Here is a 25,152-nt window from a genome sequence, read left to right as displayed (position 1 = left end):
TCACTATCTGAGAGAAGTCTTATTCCATATGGAGTGAACTGACGCTCACTTTATTGACTTTTTATCAATTGAGATGTGGAGAATGACCTCACTTTTCAATACAATCATTTTGTTTTTAATTATAAATGTTGTCTCTCTCTATTTCTCTCTTGTAGCATTGTTCTTCTTTCATCCTCTATTTCCTCCCTCCTCCTCCTCTCATTCTGACTTTTTACATCTCTCTATTTTTCTTCTCTCCCTCCTGTCTTCCCCTCTCCTCCTCTTCCCCTTCTCCTCCTCCTCTGTCTGTCTCTCCATCTATATACTGTACGCCCCTCTCCCTCCTGTCTTTACCCTCATCCTTCTTCCTCTCCTCTTCTTCTCTCTGTCTCTATCTCCCTGTTCCAACAAGCTCTCACAGTCTCACTGCAGAATTAGATGCTCATCCACGTTCTCCAAATGGCAAATTTAGATTTTGCTCCAAACGTCAAATTTCAATTACAGCTGCACTGTATCGTTCCATTTCTCCAAACATCAAATTTAGAAGTTGAGGTGCAAGTTTAGACACTCATTCTGAATGGTTAAGGTAAAGGTTAAGGTTTTGGATAGGGTTAAAACATGAAATAATAGCGCTCCCTGCTGCCCCTAGTGGCAGGTTTTGAAGGCTTTTCCCAACCTCCTCAGGAGACGTCCAATTTTGACGGCAATCTTGAACGACCTGGCTGCTCTGTGCCCTTTGTCCCTCTTGTCTTCCCTCTCCTTCTCTCACTCCTCCTCTCTCTCCTTCTCTCTCTCCAGTGTCGTGAAAAAGTATTTGCCCACTTTTCAAATGTTCTCTACTTTTGCATATAGTTGATACTGAATGTTATCAGATCTTCAACCAAAACCTGATATTAGATTTAAAAAAAAATTGTATTTCACCTTTATTTAACCAGGTAGGCAAGTTGAGAACAAGTTCTCATTTACAATTGCGACCTGGCCAAGAAAAGGCAAAGCAGTTCGACACATACAACAACACAGAGTTACACATGGAGTAAAACAAACATACAGTCAATAATACAGTAGAAAAATAAGTCTATATACAATGTGAGCAAATGAGGTGAGATAAGGGAGGTAAAGGCAATAAAAAGGCCAAGGTGGCGAAGTAAATACAATATAGCAAGTAAAACACTGGAATGGTACATTTGCAGTGGAATAAAGTGCAAAGTAGAAATAGAAATAATGGGGTGCAAAGGAGCAAAATAAATAAATAAATAAATAAATACAGTAGGGGAAGAGGTAGTTGTTTGGGCTAAATTATAGATGGGCTATGTACAGGTGCACTAATCTGTGAGCTGCTCTGACAGCTGGTGCTTAAAGCAAGTGAGGGAGATAAGTGTTTCCAGTTTCAGTGATTTTTGTAGTTCGTTCCAGTCATTGGCAGCAGAGAACTGGAAGGAGAGGCGGCCGAAGGAGGAATTGGCTTTGGGGTTGACCAGAGAGATATACCTGCTGGAGCGCGTGCCACAGGTGGGTGCTGCTATGGTGACCAGTGAGCGGAGATAAGGGGGGACTTTACCTAGCAGGGTCTTGTAGATGGCCTGGAGCCAGTGGGTTTGGCGATGAGTATGAAGTTAGGGCCAGTCAACGAGAGCGTACAGGTCGCAGTGGTGGGTAGTATATGGGGCTTTGGTGACAAAACGGATGGCATTGTGATAGACTGCATCCAGTTTATTGAGTAGGGTATTGGAGGCTATTTTGTAAATGACATCGCCGAAGTCGAGGATCGGTAGGATGGTCAGTTTTACGAGGGTATGTTTGGCAGCATGAGTGAAGGATGCTTTGTTGCGAAACAGGAAGCCAATTCTAGATTTAACTTTGGATTGGAGATGTTTGATGTGAGTCTGGAAGGAGAGTTTACAGTCTAACCAGACACCCAGGTATTTGTAGTTGTCCACATATTCTAAGTCAGAACCGTCTAAGTCAGAACCGTCCAGAGTAGTGATGCTGGACGGGCGGGCAGGTGCAGGCAGCGATTGGTTGAAGAGCATGCATTTAGTTTTACTTGCATTTAAGAGCAGTTGGAGGCCACGGAAGGAGAGTTGTATGGCATTGAAGCTCGTCTGGAGATTAGTTAACACAGTGTCCAAAGAAGGGTCAGAGGTATACAGAATGGTGCGTCTGCGTAGAGGTGAATCAGAGACTCACCAGCAGCAAGAGCAACATCATTGATGTATACAGAGAAGAGAGTCGGCCCAATAATTGAACCCTGTGGTACCCCCATAGAGACTGCCAGAGGTCCGGACAACAGGTCCACCGATTTGACACACTTAACTCTATCAGAGAAGTAGTTGGTGAACCAGGCGAGGCAATCATTTGAGAAACCAAGGCTATTGCGTCTACCGATGAGGATGTGGTGATTGACAGAGTCGAAAGTCTTGGCCAGGTCAATGAATACGGCTGCACAGTATTGTTTCTTATCGATGGTGGTTATGATATCGTTTAGGACCTTGAGGTGGCTGAGGTGCACCCATGACCAGCTCTGAAACCAGATTGCATAGCCGAGAAGGTGCGGTGGGATTCGAAATGGTCGGTAATCTGTTTGTTGACTTGGCTTTCGAAGACCTTAGAAAGGCAGGGTAGGATAGATATAGGTCTGTAGCAGTTTGGGTCAAGAGTGTCCCCCCCTTTGAAGAGGGGGATGACCGCAGCTGCTTTTCAATCTTTGGGAATCTCAGACGACACGAAAGAGAGGTTGAACAGGCTAGTAATAGGGGTTGTAACAATTTCGGCAGATAATTTTAGAAAGAAAGGGTCCAGATTGTCTAGCCCAGCTGATTTGTAGGGGTCCAGATTTTGTAGCTTTGGGAGAAGGAGAAATGGGGAAGGCTTGGGCGAGTTGCTGTGGGGGGTGCAGTGCTGTTGACCGGGGTAGGGGTAGCCAGGTGGAAAGCATGGCCAGCCGTAGAAAAATGCTTATTGAATTCTCAATTATAGGGGATTTATCAGTGGTGACAGAGTTTCCTATCCTCAGTGCAGTGGGCAGCTGGGAGGAGGTGCTCTTATTCTCCATGGACTTTGCAGTGTCCCAGAACTTTTTTGAGTTTGTGTTGCAGGAAGCAAATTTCTGCTTGAAAAAGCTAGCCTTGGTGTAACGCTTGTCGTAAACATTGGACCAAGGTGCAGCATGGTAGGCAAACATTTTACTTTTATTTAAAATGAACACCGACAAAACAACAAAATACAAAACGAACGTAAAGTTCTGCAGGCTATACTGCAGCTATACAAAATCAAGATCCCACAAACTAAGGTGGGAAAAAGGCTGCCTAAGTATGATCCCCAATCAGAGACAACGATAGACAGCTGCCTCTGATTGGGAACCATACCCGGCAAAACAAAGAAATAGAAAAACTAGAATGCCCACCCAAATCACACCCTGACCTAACCAAATAGAGAAATGAAAAGGCTCTCTAAGGTCAGGGCGTGACACTTGGCTTTTCTAACTGCCTGTGTATATTGGTTCCTAACTTCCCTGAAAAGTTGCATGTCATTGGGGCTGTTCGATGCTAATGCAGAACGCCACAGGATGTTTTTGTGTTGGTTAAGGGCAGTCAGGTCTGGAGAGAACCAAAGGCTATATCTGTTCCTGGTTCTAAATTTCTTGAATGGGGCATGCTTATTTAAGATGGTGAGGACGGCATTTAAAAAAAATAACCAGGCATCCTCTACTGACGGGATGAGGTCAATATCCTTCCAGGATACCCGGGCCAGGTCGATTAGAAAGGCCTGCTCGCTGAAGTGTTTCAGGGAGCGTTTGACAGTGATGAGTGGAGGTCGTTTGACCGCTGACCCATTACGGATGCAGGCAATGAGGCAGTGATCACTGAGATCTTGGTTGAAAACAGCAGAGGTGTATTTAGAGGGCACATTGGTTAGGATGATATCTATGAGGGTGCCCGTGTTTACGGCTTTGGGGTGGTTCCTGATAGGTTCATTGATAATTTATGAGAGATTGTGGGCATCAAGCTTAGATTGTAGGATGGCTGGGGTGTTAAGCATGTTCCAGTATAGGTCTATTATGCGAAGAAAAGATGTAAATATATATACACGGGACACGACAAGACGAGGACAAAGGACGTCTGACTGCTATGCCATCTTGGATCACAGATAAAGGGAACCTGAGTGAATAAATAACACAACAATTATATATTTATTTCATAAACAAAGTTATGCAACACCCAATGCCCCTGTGTGAAAAAGAAATTGCCACCTTTAGCTGCAAAGACTGCAACCAAGCGCTTCCTGTGGTTATTGATCATTCTACCACGTCGCTGTAACTGGCCCACTCTTCCAGGCAGAAGTGCTGTAACTCAGCAACATTTGTTGGTTTTCAAGCATGAACTGCTCATTTCAATTCCTGACACAACATCTCAATTGGGATTAGGCCTGGACTTTGACATTCCAGAACTTCAAATGTGTTACTTTTTAGTGTGTTTTGGATCATTGTCTTGCTGCATGACCCAGCTGCACTTCAGCTTCAGCTCACTGACGGATGCCCTGACATTCTCCTGTAGAATTCTCTGATACAAAGCAGAATTCATGGTTCCTTACTATGGAATGCAGTGTTTGGTTTTTGCCAGGCATAATGGGACCCATGTCATCTAAACAGTTATACATCTGTCCATAGAACATTCTGCCAAGAGTCTTGATGATCATCCAGGTGCTTTTTGGCAAACTTGAGTCAATTGTTTGCACGACATGGGTCCTATTATGCCTGGCGAACACCAAACACTGCATTCCACAGTAAGAACCTCAAACCAACGGTCAAGCATGGTGGTGGTAATGTGCTGGTTTGGGGATGCTTTGCTGTCTCAGGATCTGGACGACTTGCCTTAATAGAAAGAACCATGAATTCTGCTCTGTATCAGAGAATTCTACAGGAGAATATTAGGGCATCCGTCAGTGAGCTGAAACTGAAGTGCAGCTGGGTCATGCTGCAAGACAATGATCCAAAACACACAATCAAGTCTACATGAAAATGGCTAAAAAGCAACACATTTGAAGTTTTAGAATGGCCTAGTCAAAGTCTAGACCTAATCCAAATTGAGATGTTGTGGCAGAACTTGAAATGGCAGTTCATGCTTGTTAAAGCAGTTCTTCATGCAAGAGTGGGCCAAAATTCCTCTGCAGGTATGTGAGGCTGATCAACAACTACAGGAAGCGTTTGGTTGCAGTCATTGCAGCTAAAGGTGGCAAAGCCAGTTATTGAGTGTAAGGGGGCAATTATTTTTCCACATGGGGGAATTGGGTGTTGCAAAGCTTTGTTAAATTAAAGAAATAAAATAAGTATGTAATTGTTGTGTTATTTGTAAACTCAGGTTCCCTTTATCTAATATTAGCTTTTGGTTGAAAATCTGATAACATTCAGAATCAAAAATATGCAAAAATAGAGAAAATCAGAAAGGGGGCAAATTCTTTTTCACGGCACTGTGTCTCTCTCCCCTCTCCCTCCTGTCTTTCTCCTCCTCCTCCTCTCCCCCTGATATTGATAGGAGATGACAATGTTCTGTACTAGGGTGATAGACCATTCACAGAGAGGTGACAATTAACGTCACAAACACACTACCCACACACACACACACACACACACACACACACACACACACACACACACACACTCAGGCAAAGAAGTGACAGTCACATCATGTAGACAAATATAATCACGTAGACAAAGACAACAAACCTCACTGTGGTCTGTATGTGACAAAGACAACAAACCTCACTGTGGTCTACAGGTGACAAAGACAACAAACCTCACTGTGGTCTCCAGGTGACAAAGACAACAAACCTCACTGTGGTCTCCAGGTGACAAAGACAACAAACCTCACTGTGGTCTGCAGGTGACAAAGACAACAAACCTCACTGTGGTCTGCAGGTGACAAAGACAACAAACCTCACTGTGGTCTCCAGGTGACAAAGACAACAAACCTCACTGTGGTCTGCAGGTGACAAAGACAACAAACCATACTGTGATCTCCAGGTGACAAAGACAACAAACCTCACTGTGGTCTCCAGGTGACAAAGACAACAAACCATACTGTGATCTCCAGGTGACAAAGACAACAAACCTCACTGTGGTCTGCAGGTGACAAAGACATCAAACCTCACTGTGGACTCCAGGTGACAAAGACAATAAACCTCACTGTGATCTGCAGGTGACAAAGACAACAAACCTCACTGTGATCTGCAGGTGACAAAGACAACAACCCTCACTGTGATCTGCAGGTGACAAAGACAACAAACCTCACTGTGGTCTGCAGGTGACAAAGACAACAAACCTCACTGTGGTCTGCAGGTGACAAAGACAACAAACCTCACTGTGGTCTGCAGGTGACAAAGACAACAAACCTCACTGTGGTCTGCAGGTGACAAAGACAACAAACCTCACTGTGATCTGCAGGTGACAAAGACAACAAACCTCACTGTGGTCTGCAGGTGGCAAAGACAACAAACCTCACTGTGGTCTGCAGGTGACAAAGACAACAAACCTCACTGTGATCTGCAGGTGACAAAGACAACAAACCTCACTGTGGTCTGCAGGTGACAAAGACAACAAACCTCACTGTGGTCTGCAGGTGACAAAGACAACAAACCTCACTGTGATCTGCAGGTGACAAAGACAACAAACCTCACTGTGGTCTGCAGGTGGCAAAGACAACAAACCTCACTGTGGTCTGCAGGTGACAAAGACAACAAACCTCACTGTGGTCTGCAGGTGACAAAGACAACAAACCTCACTGTGGTCTGCAGGTGGCAAAGACAACAAACCTCACTGTGGTCTGCAGGTGACAAAGACAACAAACCTCACTGTGGTCTGCAGGTGACAAAGACAACAAACCTCACTGTGGTCTGCAGGTGGCAAAGACAACAAACCTCACTGTGGTCTGCAGGTGACAAAGACAACAAACCTCACTGTGGTCTGCAGGTGACAAAGACAACAAACCTCACTGTGGTCTGCAGGTGACAAAGACAACAAACCTCACTCAAAGGTGAAGAAGTGGAAATTGGAAACGATCAAAAGCAAAACACGGTAAACTGAAGTGATGTATTTAAACAGAAAATCCCACAAATGAATTTATTGACACTTTCCTATATCAAAACGTTCCCATTTGGGTGTATCATAAGAAGCCCCACTCGTGACCGGCCGGCAGGTCAGCGATGTCAGCCAATGCTGTCAGGATTTGGAAGTGTTTATCTGATGGAGCTCAGCTGTTCTGAGAGTCGTTACTATGGAGACGTGCTTGGAGGAACAGACTATGGTGCTATCTAACAGAAAATGGCCTTTTAAATAAGCTAACCCAAAGACTCTTTCTCAATTCATTTTTACTTGATTCCTCACATCCTCTCTGCTCACCTCCTTCTCAAAACACATTGAACAATAATATCTCAAGAGAGGGACCATGGACCTTCTCCTCCAATAAGGTTGAATTAGGAGTCCAACTCTTACCTTTTTATCCTAACCCCTTACCCCTGGACTATAAAGCTAACGCTTCTGTCATGACGTTGGCCTGTGGGTAAGGTTTATGACCCCCCCCCCATAAATACCTTTCTCCCTTCCCCTCTCTGACCCTACTGAAGGACTTGAATAGCCTGTGTTAAATATAGAGGGTCTGGGAACATCAAACATGGGGAAAGGAACCATATTTTGGTAATAAAACCAGTTGGAAATATGCTTTGGAACGTAATGAGTATGGATGTCAGTTCGTTGTTATCTGAGACATTATGATTGATGACAGGCCGACATAAACTGTACCTGAGAAAGTATACACCCTCTAGTTATCAGAGTAACATGGAATTGTTATGCAATTGAAATGTTTGATATTGAAATTGTTTGTTAGGAGATGAAATGTAATTTTAGCTTCCAAATGAGAGGTTTGGCTTTTCATAAGGAAAGTGCCCTGCTTGATCAGTGGCCCACCCCTGTGAAGAGGAGGGGTTATAAACGATGAAACACATCCTTCCCCCCCTCTCCACTATATAAGCCTTTGACGAAAAGATAACCAGGTTGTTCCAGCACGTGAGGTCTGCAGCCTCTACGTTAGAAGGACACACATGTCAACTAAGCCAACCTCGGCGTGAGCTATGGTATGAACTGGTATGAACTTTGAGCTTATTCACTACAGAAGTGATACTTCCTAGCCGTTGAGTTAGCAGCGGCCGCTGTAGACGTGGGCTAGGAAAGAACGGACGACGGATCCAGTCTAACAGACGGACGAAGATACCACCACGTATCCAATTTACCACCAGAGACTTTCTTCCGAGAACAGGAAGATCTGTTGGCCAACCCGGCCAGCATCTACGACCAATCTACCGAAGCGCAGCTCAGAGTAAATATTTATTGCATTTTCCTTTTCCAAATGGGCGGTAATTTAGAATGCATAAGATAATGTATTTACGATAGCATAGCTGCTGTTTCTCTGTTCCTAAATCTTCCCGCTCTTTCATTCAAGCCCAACCCCCTTTCCTTTGTGTAACCAGCCATGATACAGGTTCCGTCCACCAGGACGTTTTCTGTATGACATCATTTGTATTCTGTGTATATGTAATTCTGTGTGATTAGTTTAGGTATTTAGTAAATAAATGATTAAACCCAATTTTGTATTGCTGATTCAACTTGTTAGCCAGGGTTCGTGAAGATAGCCAAGAATTTACAACTTTCAATATGAGACTGAAAATAAGATAAGGGTTAATATTGACTGCTATCGATGTAAAATATTACTAAGTATTTTAAGAGTTTATTCGGAAGATAACGGCTCTATAAACGGTCTTCCGTGGTGCCCCGACTTTCTAGTTAATTACATTTACATGATTAGCTTAATCAGGTAATATTAATTACAGAGAAAGAATTTTATAGGTTAGCATGTCATATCACTTAATCCGGCATAGCCAAAGACACGACACTTCACAAAGAACAACTAGCTGAAGTACATCAACAAGTCTGATGTCACTTCTGTTCTTCCTGCATGGCCAGACCATCTAGTGACAACTAGTGACTACTAGTGACTAAAACTATGTAACAGAAGAGCATCTGTTCTGTGTTACAGAAGAGAAAATACACAAGAACAAACAGCCCATCCTTAGACACCAAATACTTCTGTAATCACACACTGTGACGTGGAATGATGAACGACTGGAGAGTTTATATAAGTTGATGAGAGAATATCGAGGAGTTAAGTTTCTTTCAGCTTGACTGGCGTCATTATCTCCTAATCTAAGCTTCTTTCCCATGTCTCTCTACAGTTGTGTTAACAACAGTGACTTTCTCATGTCTCTCTACAGTTGTTAACAACAGTGACTTTCTCATGTCTCTACAGTTGTGTTAACAACAGTGACTTTCTCATGTCTCTACAGTTGTGTTAACAACAGTGACTTTCTCATGTCTCTACAGTTGTTAACAACAGTGACTTTCCCATAAAGGGCACTGAGTCTGAGTCATCACTAGGCTAAACAGACACCCACTCTATCAGCGACAGTGCCTTTAGAGAGAGGAGGGAGGGAAGAGAGGGGATAGGCTGAGAGAAGGAAGGTATAGAGTGAGGGGAAGTAGAGAGGGAGGAGAGAGGGAGCGAGGGTGAGAGAAGGAAGGAGAGAGAGGGCAGGTAGAGATAGATAGAAGGACTATCCTCTGAGTTGAGAGTCAATTAAATTCAAAACAACTTTTTAGGAAAGGCATATTCAGTTTACAAGTGTAAATATCAACATCAAAACCAGACCTCTCTCTCCAATATAATACATCCTCCTTTAGACAGCACACTATGAATGGGGTGGTTGAGTAGGTAACCCTCCCCTCAGATTCCATCCACCTCTACCCAGCAGTTCCTCAGTCACATTAACAGTGTTTATCTGAGTGAAGTCTGATCTCTCTCGGGAGGCTGGAGATCGATGCGCTGTGATGATTCTAAGATAAGAAAACTCTAGGTGGCTAATCAATGATGCTAACAGCCCAGCCTGCTAAGCCCAGCATGAAACCAACTGGTTCTAGGTGTGTGTGTGTGCGGAAACCAAATGGCAATCTCTTAAATCTTGCTTGAAAAACACTCTTTGAGTGTACTATGTCAATGTACAGCCACAAGATGGCGATGTTTCCCTACAGTCCATTAAGTGCAATAATGTGCATATTGCTCACCGGAGCAACATTGTAGTAATGTTGTTATATAGCTTTGAGAATACAGATGAGGATAACATATCACATCCTAAAGTCAACCTTCAATTAAAACCCTTATTGGAACATTATTGCACTTAATGGACTGATGGGAAACATCACCATCTTGTGGCTGTACATTGACATAGAAAACCTGCCTTCACTACTGCTGATGGTCGATTGTCTGAAAACTACAGGTAATTAACTGGTGCTCGACTTGGACTGAAATAGGTGCCGGTACTCATTTTTGGTGCCGGTACTGTTTATATTTAGGTGCAGGAGCTCCACAATACTTTGGAGCTAATATTCTATAAGAGGTACAGGAGCTCAAGTAGAACATTTGAGGTGCTGGTACTCAGCTCAGGTGAACTCCTGCCCAAGTCAAGCACTGCAGGTAACTGCCAAAATAATGGAAACACTTGAGTAAATGTGGGATACAAAGTATATTGAAAGCAGGTGCTGTACGTCCACACAGGTGAGGTTCCTGAATTAATTAAGCAATTAACAGCCCATCATGCTTTGGGTCATGTATAAAAATGCTGGGCGGGACATTATTTTGGCTACCATGGCTATGACCCATAGGATGACAATGCCCCCATCCACAGAGCATGAGTTGTCACTGAATGGTTTGGTCACTGAATGGTTTGGTCACTGAATGGTTTGGTCACTGAATGGATAAGAGCGTCTGCTAAATGACTTAAATGTAAATGTAAATGAATGGTTTGGTCACTGAATGGTTTGGTGAGCATGAAAACGATATAAACTATATGCCATGGCTGTCTCAGTCACCAGATCTCAACCCAATTGAACACTTATGGGAGATTCTGGAACGGCACCTGAGACAGCGTTTTTCATCACCATCAATAAAACACAAAATGATGGAATTTCTTGGGGAAGAATGATGTTGCATCTCTCCAATGGAGTTCCAGACACTTGTAGAATCTATGCCAAGACGCATTGAAGCTGTTCTGGCTCGTGGTGGCACAAGGCCCTATTAAAACACTTTATGTTGGTGATTCTTTCATTTTGGCAGTTACCTGTACATTACTGATGCTGAACTGATTGCTCAATTCAAATCAAAGTTTACTGTCATATGCACAGGATACAGCGTAGTTTACACAGTGCAATGAAATGATTTCTTGCAAGCTCTCCTTCTAGTTCAATAGCAAAACATTTTTTTAAATAAAATATAGTAAGAAACATAATCATGCAGGACAGTATTTAATTATTATAGTAAGTCATGTAATAATCTAAATTCAGGGCTTTACTGAACATATGACAGTGCATACAGACCTGGGCTTCCTGTTTTATTTATTGGACTGTTTTCTATTCTTCCCAATGTCATGTTATATCAGGAAGAAGAATATGGATCTCATCCACTAAGATGATATGGTCCACAGAGATAGATGGACAGGTAGGTCTTATTGGATTACATTATGAGACTGTGATTTACTATGTTAACACATGAAATAATAACCTTATTCACAAAATAACTTAGTTCTGCATTAATAACTGCAATTGAATGATTACATTATCAGGAAAAGTTTTTGCATTATACATGTAAAATGTTAATACATTATCTGCTGATTTATATAATATGTATTACATTACAATTAATTATTACACTATCTGGTCACTATTACATTATCAGTTATTTTAACATTATTTCAATGTTTGGTATAAACCAGTCAGTCAGTGACATCTACAGGAATGATGACCAGTGGGGATGAGTTTTTACCAGTGTAATTATTACCAGGGCTGAAGAATGGATAGAGTTTCTCAGTGAAGGTGCAGCCAGTGAAAGAGTAGATATGAGACCTGGCCTCCACATTGTAGAAGGAGACCAGACCCTCATCATAATGCACAAACACCCCCACCTTCTGGGGCTTCTCTCTCAGGGAGAGAGGGACAGGGGGGTCAGTGATAGCCCTGTACCCTTCCTCCCTCAGCAACACAGTCCAGTTTCCATTCTCAGGGCTCACTGTAATCTCCCCCTTCCTGTTGATGGACTCTCTGACCACTCCTAAAATCCACCCAGTCTTCTCCTTCACCTGCACCTCATAGTAGAATCTCCCTGAGGAGAAGCCTTCCTTTCCCAGGATACAGGGAACAGTATCAAACCTCTCTGGGTTATCAGGGAGATCCTGTTTTGTGTCTCCACATCTAACTTGTCTCCCGTCTTCAGACAGGATGAGTTTGGGATGTGCTGTATCAGGATCTAGAGTCACATCCACTGTTGAGAGAAACATACACTTTATTAGAATGAGAAAATATTAGTGGATATATAACATAAATCTGGGGAACAGAATTGTACTGTATAAATTCCCCTAGTGTTGATATCCGCGGCAGTAAGGTCATCTAATTAGCATAACAAAACCACATACTGTAAATCTGTCTCGTCTTTGCCAGAGATATATCTTTTTTTTCATGATTTTCTTTGATTTTGTGCTATGTCTCAATCCATCCCATTCGCCAATGTTGGCCTTACGCATATGTGGTGGAAGGTGATTGCTCCAGCGGAGTTTGTCAGACCAGAAGCAATACTGAAATTTGGTCTAGCGAAAAACATCTGTAGCCTCCGAACGGTTTGGGCTACAAAATATTATGACCCCACTACGGAAAGCTGAGACTCTGACAAACACGATGGTGTTCATTATTTTACGACCACCCACAAGCATCACAGGGCTCGTCTGAAGGTAACATGGTACAGTGGCGGGAACTGAATGGAAGTGAATAGGGCATTTCCTGAGCAGTAAGGCAAAATTCTATGTTTCATCAAATATACACTACCGGTCAAAGTTTTAGAACACCTACTCATTCAAGGGTTTTTCTTTATTTTTTACATTGTAGCATAATAGTGAAGACATCAAAAGTATGAAATAACACATATGGAATCAATGTCAAGAGTGTGCAAAGCTGTCATCAAGGCTAGGGTGGCTATTTGAAGAATCTCAAATATAAAATATATTTTGATTTGTTTAACCATTTTTACTTACTACATGAATCCATATGTGTTATTTCATAGTTTTGATGTCTTCACTAATATTCTACAATGTAGAAAATAGTAAAAATAAAGAAAAACCCTTGAATGAGTAGGTGTGTCCAAGCTTTTGGCCGGTAGTGTATATATCTTTATATGAAAACAACTCCATGTGTTAGCTTAGTAGAAACCCAGCCCTGGGCCCTTAGACTAATACATTCTATGATATTTGGCTACGGTATTTTGCAAATGGTATGCCATCTAAACAGTAATAGTCTATTCATGTAAAAACTCTAGATGGAGTAAACACACAGGACTGTTGAGTCTAACAGAGGAGTAAACACGCACTGACCAGAACATTTTCTGATTGTTTCAAGTTCTAAACAAGGCAACAGTAAACATGTCATCCCCCTGAAAGGATGCAGTGCCTCTCTTGGGCCAATCAGTGTAATTTAGTAAATGACAGATCTCTATGACAAGGCTCATCATTCTCCCAAGCTTCGTCAAAGTAGGGCCAGTGTTATCTGAGTGTGTGACTAACGTACGTTCAGTTGATTACCATAACGCACCCCTTTAGCCAATCAGTTCATTTGTAAATGATGTATCTTTATGACAAGACTCATCATTCTACCAAGTTTCGTCAAAGTTGGCCCAGTTGTGTCTGAAATATCGCATGTGACTAACGTACGAAGGACAGAGACAGTTCCACAGTCCCATCCTCGGTTCTATCGTGGACGACAAATGTAGAAGGTAAAACTTTACGTGAATTATTTTCAGTATTTTTTATTTAACCTTTATTTAACTAGGCAAGTCAGTTAAGAACAAATTCTTATTTACAATGACGGCCTACCCCGGCCAAACCCGGACAACGCTGGGCCAGTTGTGCGCCGCCCTATGGGACTCCCAATCACAGCCGGATGTGATACAGTCTGGATTCAAACCAGCTACTGTAGTGATGCATCTTGCACTGAGATGCACTGCGCCACTCGGGAGCCCAAGGGGTTATACATAAGGCATTTATAACATCTTTACGAAACCAGTTTATGAAACCAACACCTTCATGAGTGTTGAACTATCATTGATAACAACCTGTTAACAATACTATCTACTAGCCTACTATTACCTTACCACATCTAAACTGTCACTTTAAGGAGTCATTATTGTCATACTAACCATAGTCCGTGGTCATATTCTTCAGGTTTCTTCTCACATACTCAGCCTCTCTCTGTTGCTGTGGGTCTGAGATGAGAGTAGCTATGATCTTATTCAGATCAGCAACTCTCATGTCCACCACTTCTTTATCTTGTTTTAGCACAGCATTCTCCTTACTGAGCTCACCAACATCATGTTTAAGCTCAGAGATATTCTTCATCAGCTCAAAGTTCTCCTTCTCCAGATCAGAGTTATCCTTCTTCAGCTCACAGTTCTCTTTCTTCAGCTCAGAGTTCTCCTTCTTCAGCTCAAAGTTATTCTTCAGATAAGAGATTTCTTCATCAAAATCTTCTTCTTCCTCTATTATCTTCTTATTTTTAGAGCCAGTCTCCCTCTCCTCCTCCTCAGTCTCCATAGTGGTCTTCTGGAGAGAAAACATGAAACACACAGTTCAGTTCATCTCATTCTAATAGTGTTACAAGTGCTCGTAGATAAGTGTTTGTTGTTATGATATATGTAATGGTTCAATTATAATGATAATATTCAGCAGTAAATAACAATAGCGAGGCTATATACAGGGGGTACCGGTACAGAGTCAATGTCCGGGGGCACCGGTGTCAAAGGAATATGTACATAGAGTTATTAAAGTGACTATGCATAGATAGAGAGTAGCAGCAGCATAGAAGGGGGGGGGGGGTGCAATGCAAATAGTCTGGGTAGCCATTTGATTAGATGTTCAGGAGTCTTATGGCTTGGGGGTAGAAGCTCTTAGACCTAGACTTGGTGCTCCGGTACCGCTTGCCATGCTGTAGCAGAGAGAACAGTCTATGACTAGAGTAGCTGGAGTCTTTGACCATTGTTATGGGCCTTCCTCTGACACCGCCTGGTATAGAGGTCCTGGATGGCAGGAAGCTTGGCCCTGGTGATGTACTGGGCCGTACGCACTACCCTCTGTAGTGCCTTGCGGTCGGAGGCTGAGCAGTTGCCATACCAGGCAGTGATGCAACCCATCAGGATGCTCTCGATGTTGCAGCTGTAAAACCTTTTGAGTATCTGAGGACCCATGCCAAATCTTTTCAGTCTCCTGAAGGGGAATAGGTTTTGTCGTGCCTTCTTCACGACTGTCTTGGTGTGCTTGGACCATGTTAGTTTATTGGTGATGTGGACATCAAGGAACTTGAAGCTCTCAACCTGCTCCACTACAGCCCCGTCGATGAGAATGGGGGTGTGCTCGGTCCTCCTTTTCCTGTAGTCCACAATCATCTCCATTGTCTTGTTGTCCTTGCACCACACGGTCAAGTCTCTGACCTTCTCCCTATAAGCTGACTCTTCGTTGTCGGTGATCAGGCCTACCACTGTTGTGTCATCAGTGAACTTAATGATGGTGTTGGAGTCATGCCTGGCCGTGCAGTCATGAGTGAACAGGGAGTACAGGAGGCGACTGAGCACGCACCCCTGAGAGGCCCCCGTGTTGAGGATCAGCGTGGCAGATGTGTTGTTAAGTACCCTTACCACCTGGGGGCGGCTCGTCAGGAAGTTCAGGATCCAGTTGCAGAGGGAGGTGTTTAGTCCCAGGGTCCTTAGCTTAGTGATGTGCTTTGAGGGTACTATGGTGTTGAACGCTGAGCTGTAGTCAATGAATAGAATTCTCACATAGATGTTCCTTTTGTACAGGTGTAAAAGGGCAGTGTGGAGTGCAATAGAGATTGCATCACCTGTGAATCTGTTGGGGCGGTATGCAAATTGGAGTGGGTCTAGGGTTTCTGGGATAATTATGTTGATGTGAGCCATGACCAGCCTTTCAAAGCACTTCATGGCAACAGATGTGAGTGCTACGGGTTGGTAGTCTTTTAGGCAGGTTACCTTAGTGTTCTTGGGCACAGGGACTATAGTGGTCTGCTTGAAACATGTTGGTAACACAGGCTCAGTCAGGAAAAGGTTGAAAATGTCAGTGAAGACACTTGCCAGTTGGTCAGCGCATGCTCGGAGTACACGCCCTGGTAATCCGTCTGGCCCTGCAGCCTTGTGAATGTTGACCTGTTAAAAGGTTTTACTCACATCGGCTGTGGAGAGCGTGATCACACAGTGGTCTGGAACAGCTGATGCGCTCATGCATGTTTCAGTGTTGCCTCAAAGCGAGCATATAAATTATTTAGCTCATCTGGTAGGCTCGTGTCACTGGGCAGCTCTCGGCTGTGCTTCCCTTTGTAATAGTTTGCAAGCTCTGCCACATCTGATGAGCGTCGAAGCCGGTGTAGTACGATTCGATGTAGATGTATTATAGTGTCTACAAAGCTCAGCAATCAGTTTTCCCTTTCTGAATGTAACTACAGTGCCTAATTCGGGAAGCTGAACATTGCTGGTCCCACAACTGTCAGATGTTGGTATATAATGGGTTAAGAAAAACAAAGCTGCATCTGTTATTTTTTCCTTTATTTAACTAGGCAAGTCAGTTAAGAACAAATTCTTATTTTCAATGATGGCCTAGGAACAGTGGGTTAACTGCCTTGTTCAGGGGAAGAACGACAGATTTGTATCTTGTCAGCTCGTGGATTTGATCCTTCAACTTTTCTGGTTGCTAGTCCAACATTCTAATCACTAGGCTACGCTGCCGCCCCACTAGGCTACACTGTGTTGGCACGCATTGGTTAAAGCTGTAACAATGATCTCACCTTGAGTCAGGGAGATTTACTCTTTTAACGTTGATGTCTTGGCCTTTTGAACTGTCTCTCTTGATAGACAGACAGCTGGGAGTAGGAGACTCCACTCTCTCCTGTTTTACACTATGCATCAAATAATAAAGCATCACATTATGACAATATCAAGGAATATACTCTCTCCTGCTTGACACTAAATAAAATATAAAATAAGGCATTATTATGTTTACATTTTTTGTTATATTTTCTTATCCTAATGTTAGTTGTTAATATGTGAAACAGATTACCTCAAACAAATTAAGTTAAGAAAATTAAATAGCTGAAGTGAGCAATACTACCTTCAAATGAGTAATACAAATGCTGTTTTTTTAAAGGTATACTTGAATTTAACGGCCACTCTAAGCCATGCCTCAATCATTTCCCAGTGTGCCTTGGCTCTTCGATTGAATTGTAGAGTTACCACCCATGACTGTATTCGTTAGTGACAGAGACATGGTTGTTGAATTCATTCATTTTCAGTCCAGTGGCCTTCACCAAGTGAGTTCCTAGGTGAATATTATCATTATAATTGAACCATTACATATATCATAATGCCTTATACAGTGGCCTGAAACTCGTAGTTTACAGGCCACATCAGGCCTGCTAGTATGGCTGCAAAATTCCACAAACTTTCCAAAAATGTCAAGGAAGCTTCCAACCAGGATTTCTAGAAAACCTGGGAAATATACCTGCATTTTGCAACCCTAACTGTAAATAATTTTGCTGGCTTGCAAAGTGATGTGTAATTCCTATTGGAATCTAGCCAGCGTTAGGCTATACAACAGTTGGAATTTGTATTCACCTGCAACCTACATTCATAATAACTGCCAGGGTTAAGAACAGTGGGAGGAGACTAGCTAAGCAATTTAAACTGGAACAACCATTTCAGTAACGGGTGCAAAAATTCAATGATTGGATTTGTATCGAAAAATGTAATTTATCTTTGAGTAGCATAACATTTAATCAATCAATGTACATGCAAAAACACAGATATTACAAACAATTCCAACAAATCTACCTGCAGTAGAGCATGCTGGAAAGAAAGTTCATTTGCTATCATATCTTTAACAAATTCAGTTAGTGTGACTTCTCATTTAGTTTTAAGTCAGTACAACATAAACATTTTAAGTAATACATTTATATTTTAGCAGACGCTCTTATCCAGAGCGACTTACAGTAGTGAATGCATACATTTCATACAGGTTTTTTCCCCCATACTGGTCCCCTGTGGGAATCAAACCCACAACACTGGCGTTGCAAACACCATGCTCTACCAACTGAGCCACACGGGATGGCCAATAATGACTTTTCATTGACTTTGAGTACAACGTACTAGAAGTATATTAGTTAAAAATGCCTTTGGGTTTACAGTGTGGTTGTGTTTGTCCCTCAGATGTTCAATTTTACTTTATGGGTTGGTTATGTAGACTTCTTCTAACCCATCGCTTTCTACTACATATAATAATATGATTAAATTATACCTTTACATTAAAAAAAAGAAGTCTATGAAAATTGCAGTCATTCAAATAAATGTTATACCCCTTGATCTTCAAGAATAGGACTTTGAAATATGGAAGTATAGATTAGCCAAATTGTTTTACCTGAGCATAACCCCAAAACGAGGGATTTATTAACCAGCCCTACTCTGTTGTTTATCATTTTGGTGTCATGGAGGACTGTTTGGGCTCATTGATTCGAGTTAAAAAAATAAATGCTGCGCTCATGGAATGGCATGCTTTGAGCACTACTGAAAAGTGCTCTTTACATGTGAAAAATCAATGCCATATGCTGCATTTGCTATAGGCCTATTGTTTACCTTTTTTGTTGGTGACACTTTGATATCTTGATAATATGCAGCTGTTTAAAGGGCAAATTCACAGATGAAACAATAACAAAACGGTCGTCCCGCGTCTGTTTTTGTAAAAAGCTGAGGGATGGGCCTGGAGAAATGTAGCCACTCTCAGACTAATAGACAGAACTATGGATGCAAGGGCTGACCATACATGATATCAAAATTATTGTTTTAACCATGTTATGAGGCTATACAGCGTTTGTTTACATTTACAATCTTTACAAACATTGGTGAAAAACAAGCTTATATTTTGGGTACGACAGTTGAACTAAACTCATGAGGCATTTATACATTATATTCTTCAAGAATCAATGGATATATATATATATAAGTGATGTGTATATAATGTATAAGTCCAAAAACGGATGTAGCAACTACAGATTGTCCTTTTAAGTCTATCAAAAGTGTGCGAATTTGAGCATGTGTCCATTAGGCCTATGGATTCATTTTTTTTGATCAGCATGAATTAGCCCCACTGTTATTCCATAGGCTGGGATCCGCACTAAGCAGCTGTTTGTTGCAAGAGCGCATTTTTCACTGGCTGTCTGCTGGTTTCAAAAACAACGATCTTCTTGAATTCAACAATTATTGGGTTCAAATCCACATTTAGATTTGTGAACAGCTATCCACAACAGCCACAATCCATAAGGCGCAAATAGCCAAATGAGAGAGCAGCAGTGTGATTCACATCAACGCGCTATGTAGATATCAATAATAAGTGATCCATATCTGACTCCTGTCATCCTTACCTCCAAGCCTTTATTCAAATTGGGTAATCTTTGCATGCCGACAGCAGTCGCACCATTGGGAGATATAGCTTGGACTGAAGCCTACAAAAGCCTGCTCTTTTCCCACGATCCATCAAACACATTTGGTGTGTTTTCATAGTGGTCTCTGAGTTGTGGTCAGACTCGCTCAGGTGGAACAAATTTAAACTTTTCAATGCTGATTTGAATTTCATTGAGAAAACAGAGAAGTCTCAAAGATTTTTTTTCTCGCAAACATCCTTTCTGAATTTAAAAGTAATCATCTAGTTTTTGAAAAGTATCTGTAATCTGATTACAATATTTTTGCTGGTAACCTAACGGATTACAGTTACCGTTTTCTGTACCGTTACATTTAATCCGTTACTCCCCAACCCTGGTTGTATGGATGTGAACTAGGCCTAGTGTTCATGTTTTCAACCTCCGCAAACAATAACTCATTGTCAATCAGGAAGAGGCTATTTCCGGAAGCTGTCTGGCTGCTCAAAGTTAAAAATGAAAAATAAAGAATTATATTTTTTCTATCCCTTTACTTCTACAGATATACTGTATCATTGCCATTTAGAACTATTTGCAAGTGGTGTTACATGTAACCCCCTTAGAATTGTTTTATCACCAATAGATTTCATGCCTAGTTAGAGACCTATACTGAAACCTTACTCTCCTGAAAACTACAGAATACAGCCAACATGTACTGTGTGTCATTCATAGTCACTTTACACAGTACATCAGGTAAACTAATTCAACATTTCAGGGGTATTTTTCTACCAGAACTTTATCAGAACAATCAAATATGTAACAGGTTACATAACCTAGGCCAACACTATACGTCTAACACAGTGGTTACATTGAGCACATTGTATCATAGAAGAAAATCATGGTAAAATAGTTTCTATAACACCTTAAAAAATGAAGTATCACATGAAATGTGATTATTGCATCTGACTTACCAATCTTTGCAAACAATTGGAAAAGGAGTATCGAACTATGCCTCCTCTAAAATGGTGTGTTTAGTAACTTTTACTTTTAGTTTCAGTATGACAGCTAAAGAGATGTCAGGGGAGCCAGGTCTAGCTAAAATTCCTAACACAAATGACCTCAGAAAACCCGCCCACAAGTCCTAAAAACTAGCCAACCAAAGAATTTCCACATTTATCCAATAATACGACATAGAGTAAGAAGGAAATGAATAATACATCTTGCGAGATTAAGAATACGTTGTATGAAAAAAGCTAAATCTCCCTTTATTAAACTATCCCGATTATTTTCCAGTAATTGATGTTGATTTAACTTGTTTTGACTGCTATGATTAAGCAATAAGGCCAGAGGAGGTGTGGTATATGGCCAATATACCACAAAGAGCAGCCCTTATTTCATTGTTGTTTCCTTAGGTGACCTGCTGGAGGAACTTACCTTGTTTTCTAGTGTTTTATTAGTGTGCTCTTGTGCGTTTGCTTTGTTTCTGTTAAAACTCTAAGTAAAAGACCTGGATTTACCCTTACCTCTGCTTGCTGTGTTTCTCTGCACCTTGGTTCGAGTTCATACTAGCATTATTGACACAGTAGCCAACAATGGACCCAGCAGAGATTCCTCAGTCGTCCGAGGAACATTCCGAACTCCACCATTGGCGTCCGGCTCTCACCCACCATGGAACTGTGATTGGCCACCATGAGGCTCGGCTGCAGGCATTGTTGGATTATTTAAGAACTCTTGTGTCCGCTCTGCAGACAGGGCAGACGGGAGCAACGGACGCTGCACCTGTGGCCTCGAGCTGCAGGCATCAACGTTTCCCACAGAGCGTCCCAGAGTGGCATACGTCATCTCCTCGCTCTCAGGATGGGCTCTGTCCTGGGCCATGGCCATGGCCATTTGGGAGCAGCAATCAGACATTTGTTTTAATTGGCAAAGCTTCACCCAGGAGATGAAGAGGGTTTTTGATCACCCCAGCAGTGGCAGGAACTCTGCTCAAAGACTCATTGCGCTTTGGCAGGGCAGCCGGAGCGTAGCTGATCATGCCATTGACTTTCGGACGCTCGCTGCTGAGAGTGGATGGAATACAGAGGCACTTCACTCAGCCTTTCTGAACTGACTCAGCGAGGTTCTCACGGATGAACTGGCTTCCCGGGACAACCCTGAAACTCTGGATAAGCCTATCATTCTGGCCATTCGGATTGACGACCGGCTTCAGGAACGTCAACGTGAGAGGACGGAAGGGTTCTGAGTTGTTTCCAGTGTTTCGAGTTCCGCTGAGGGAGTCGATTCTTTGTTTGTTCCACTGCCTTATGCTGCGTCTGCTTGTCCTGAACCCCGTTAGAGTTCTCAATTCGGCTCTGTTTCTCCTTCATGCCCTTCAGAGGAGCCGATGCAATTGGGACACACCAGACTTTCCGGTCTAGAGATAAGGCGCAGGATTAACAAGCAACGTTGTCTTTAATGTGGACACTCTGGACATTTCCGTGCCTCCTATCCCGAGTTGATGGGAAACGGGTCTCCAGCTGCCGACACGGTACGCACCTTGTTTCCGGCCAACCTGCAGTGGGACAATGGGCAGTTGGACAATGGACTGTTGGACATTGCTGCTTCATAGACATTCTGTTGTCGGTCACTGCACTGGATGGTCAACCCCTAGGGTCTGGGAAGGTGAAGCAACTCACCATGCCTATTCAGCTACAATTTCTCGATTAGCAAGTGGAGTTTATCCAGTTACATTTGGTGCTCTCCTGAGCTTCCCCTGGTTCTTGGACATCCGTGGCTTTCTATCCATAATGCTTAAATTGACTGGCCCTCAGAAAGAGTTCTGGGATGGATCCTTCATGCCAGTCCACCTGCCAGCAACTCCCTCCACATCTTTCCGGCCCTGCTCGTCTGGAGGCTTCCGATTCTGCTGTTGCCCCGGCTGGGGATGACAAGCCTGATCTTTCCCGCGTACCTCGGGATTACTGGGATCTGGGTCAGGTCTTCAGCAAACGAAGGGCCAGCGAACTGCCTTCTCACAGGTCCTATGAATGTGCCATCGACCTCTGGCCTGGCACCACCTCTCCGAGAGGAGGGCTGTATTCTCTCTCAGGTCCGGACACTGCAGCCATGAAAAGTTATATTTAGGAGGCGCTGGCAGCTGGTTTTATTCCACCATCCACTTCACCTGCTGGAGCGGGTTTTTTCTTTGTTGGGAAGAGGGATGGGGGTCACGTCCCTGGATCGATTACCGGGGTTTAAATAACATTACCATCAAGAACCGGTACCCTCTTCCTCTTATGTCATCAGCCTTTGAGAGACTCCAGGGAGCTATGGTTTTCTCAAAATTGGATTTATGGAACACATACAATCTGGTGCACAGCAGTGAGACGAGTGGAAGACAGCGTTCAACACCACAAATGAACATTATGAGTACCATGTCACGCCATCTGGAATTACAAATGCTCCAGGCATTTTCCAGGCTCTGGTTAATGATGTGCTACGCGACTTCCTTCACCAGTTCGTGTTTGTGTACCTGGATGACATCCTCATCTTCTCCAGGTCCATATTTGAACACATCCAACATGTTCGTCAAAGACCTCTCTCTCATCACTTGTTCGTGAAGGTCGAAAAGTGAGAGTTTCACGTTCCTTAGATCTCCTTCCTGGGGTACATCGTGACTCAGGGCCATGTACGGATGGACTTCCAAAAGGTAGAAGCAGTGGTCAACTGGCCGCGACACAGCGCAGTCAAACAAGTCCAGCATTTTGGGGGTTTTGCTAATTTCTACCGGAGATTTGTGAGAGACTTTAGTTCTGTGGCTGCGCCATTGACAGCGCTCACCAAGGGCTCGGCTGGGCATGTAAACTGAATCCCTGCTGCTGAGAAGGCGTTCCAGGACCTGAAATGTCAGTTTTCTTCTAGTTCATGCGGATCCTTCTCTTCCCTTCGTGGTAGAGGTGGATGCCTCTGACGTTGGCGTGGGTGCGGTTCTGTGTCATTGCTCAGCTAAAGACCAAAAGCTTCATCCCTTTGCCTTCTTCTCCAGGTGAGAGGAACTATGATGTTGGCAATCGGAAGCTTCTTGTGGCCAAACTAGCTTTGGAGGAGTGGCAGCACTGGTTGGAGGGTTTGGAACATCCCTTTATGGTTTGGACTGATCACAAGAACCTGGCCTACATCCAGGAGGCTAAACGCCTCAGTCCCCGACAGGCTCTTTGGGCTCTTTCCTTCACTCGGTTCAGATTCACATTATCTTACCGACCGGGGTCTATGAACGTGAAGCCGGATGCCCTTTCTCGCCACTTCTCCAACTCCAGTGTGGATCAGCCACTTGGATATATCATCCCCAGGTCGCTCATCCTCAAGCCGGTGTCCTGGGAATAGAGACTGTAGTGAGGGAGGCGCAAGGTAGGGAGGCAGTTCCTGACAGCTGTCCATCTAACAGACTTTTTGTTCCTCTTGGGGCACGGTCCAAGGTACTTCAGTGGGCTCACTCATCGCATCTCAACTCTTCTCCTGGAGGTCAGCGAATGCTCGAGTTTCTGAGGAGGAGATTTTGGTGGCCCTTGGCGAACACTCGAACCTTCGTGGCTGACTGTCCGACATGTGCCCGGAACAAGACTCCTCGTCAGCAGCCTCTGGGGCATCTTCATCTGTTGCCAACAACTTCTCGACCCTGGTCTCATCGTTCTATGGATTTCATCACGGGTCTTCCATCCTCAGAGGGCCACACTGTCATCCTGGTCATTGTGGACCGCTTTTCCAAGGCGGCACATTTCATTCCGCTGCCTAAGCTTCCATCTGCCTGTGAGACTGCTCAGCTAGATATTCAGCATGTTTTCCGCCTTCACGGACTCCCTCTGGACATCGTCTCCGACCGGGGCCCCCAGTTTGCCTCTAGATTCTGGAGGGCGTTCTGTACTCTTCTGGGGTCATCAGCCAGTTTGTCCTTGGGCTATCACCCTCAGTCCAACGGTCAAACAGAGCGGGTGAACCAGGACCTGGAGACCGCGACGGTGCTGTGTGTCCGCCAACCCCGCCACTTGGAGTCAGCATCTACCCTGGGTGGATTATGCACACAACACTCTCCAGTGTTCCTTCACCGGCCTGTCACCATTCCAGGTTTTGTACGGATACCAGCCTCCTCTGTTTCCAGATCAGGAGATTGAAGTGACAGTTCCATCCGCTTAACGTCTCATCTCTCATTGCCGCCGGACCTGGAAGAGGACTCGGTCAGCACTCCTGAGATCCTCAGCTCGTGTTCAATGACAGGCCAACCGTCATCGCTGTTCGAGTCCTCTCCGGCGTCCAGGCCAGATGGTCTGGTTGTCTACTTGGGATCTGCCTCTGCGCGTGGAATCTAGGAAGTTGGCACCCCAGTACGTTGGGCCATTCAAGGTTCTATGGCACATTAACCTGTTGGGGCTAGGGGGCAGTATTTTCATGGCCGGATAAAAAAACGTACCCGATTTAAACTGGTTACTACTCTTGCCCAGAAATGAGAATATGCATATAATTAGTAGATTTGGATAGAAAACCCTCTAAAGTTTCTAAAACTGTTTGAATGGTGTCTGTGAGTAAAACAGAACTCA

At 43.4% G+C, this 25,152-nt stretch overlaps 1 protein-coding gene across 3 annotated transcripts in view; it reads right to left on the bottom strand.

Annotated features, from left to right (window-relative positions):
• Positions 1–11,364: 11,364 nt before the first annotated feature.
• Positions 11,365–25,152, bottom strand: part of LOC115203365 (E3 ubiquitin-protein ligase TRIM39) — a 41,384-nt gene continuing 27,596 nt past the window's right edge. For 2 of the 3 annotated variants that reach the window (XM_029768004.1, XM_029768002.1), the window contains one exon: positions 11,365–12,392. In XM_029768004.1, coding sequence (XP_029623864.1) covers positions 11,848–12,392 — 545 coding nt within the window. In that variant the 3' untranslated portion in view covers positions 11,365–11,847. Of the gene's footprint in view, positions 12,393–14,312; positions 14,716–20,553; positions 20,657–25,152 lie in introns of those variants that run through there. The other variant, XM_029768003.1, reaches the window with a different exon arrangement.

The sequence above is a fragment of the Salmo trutta genome, chromosome 12, assembly GCF_901001165.1.
Source record: "Salmo trutta chromosome 12, fSalTru1.1, whole genome shotgun sequence".
Classification (NCBI taxonomy): Eukaryota; Metazoa; Chordata; class Actinopteri; order Salmoniformes; family Salmonidae; genus Salmo; species Salmo trutta.
The sequence above is the reverse complement of the archived record's forward strand: the minus strand, read 5'-3'. Positions and strand labels throughout refer to the sequence as shown.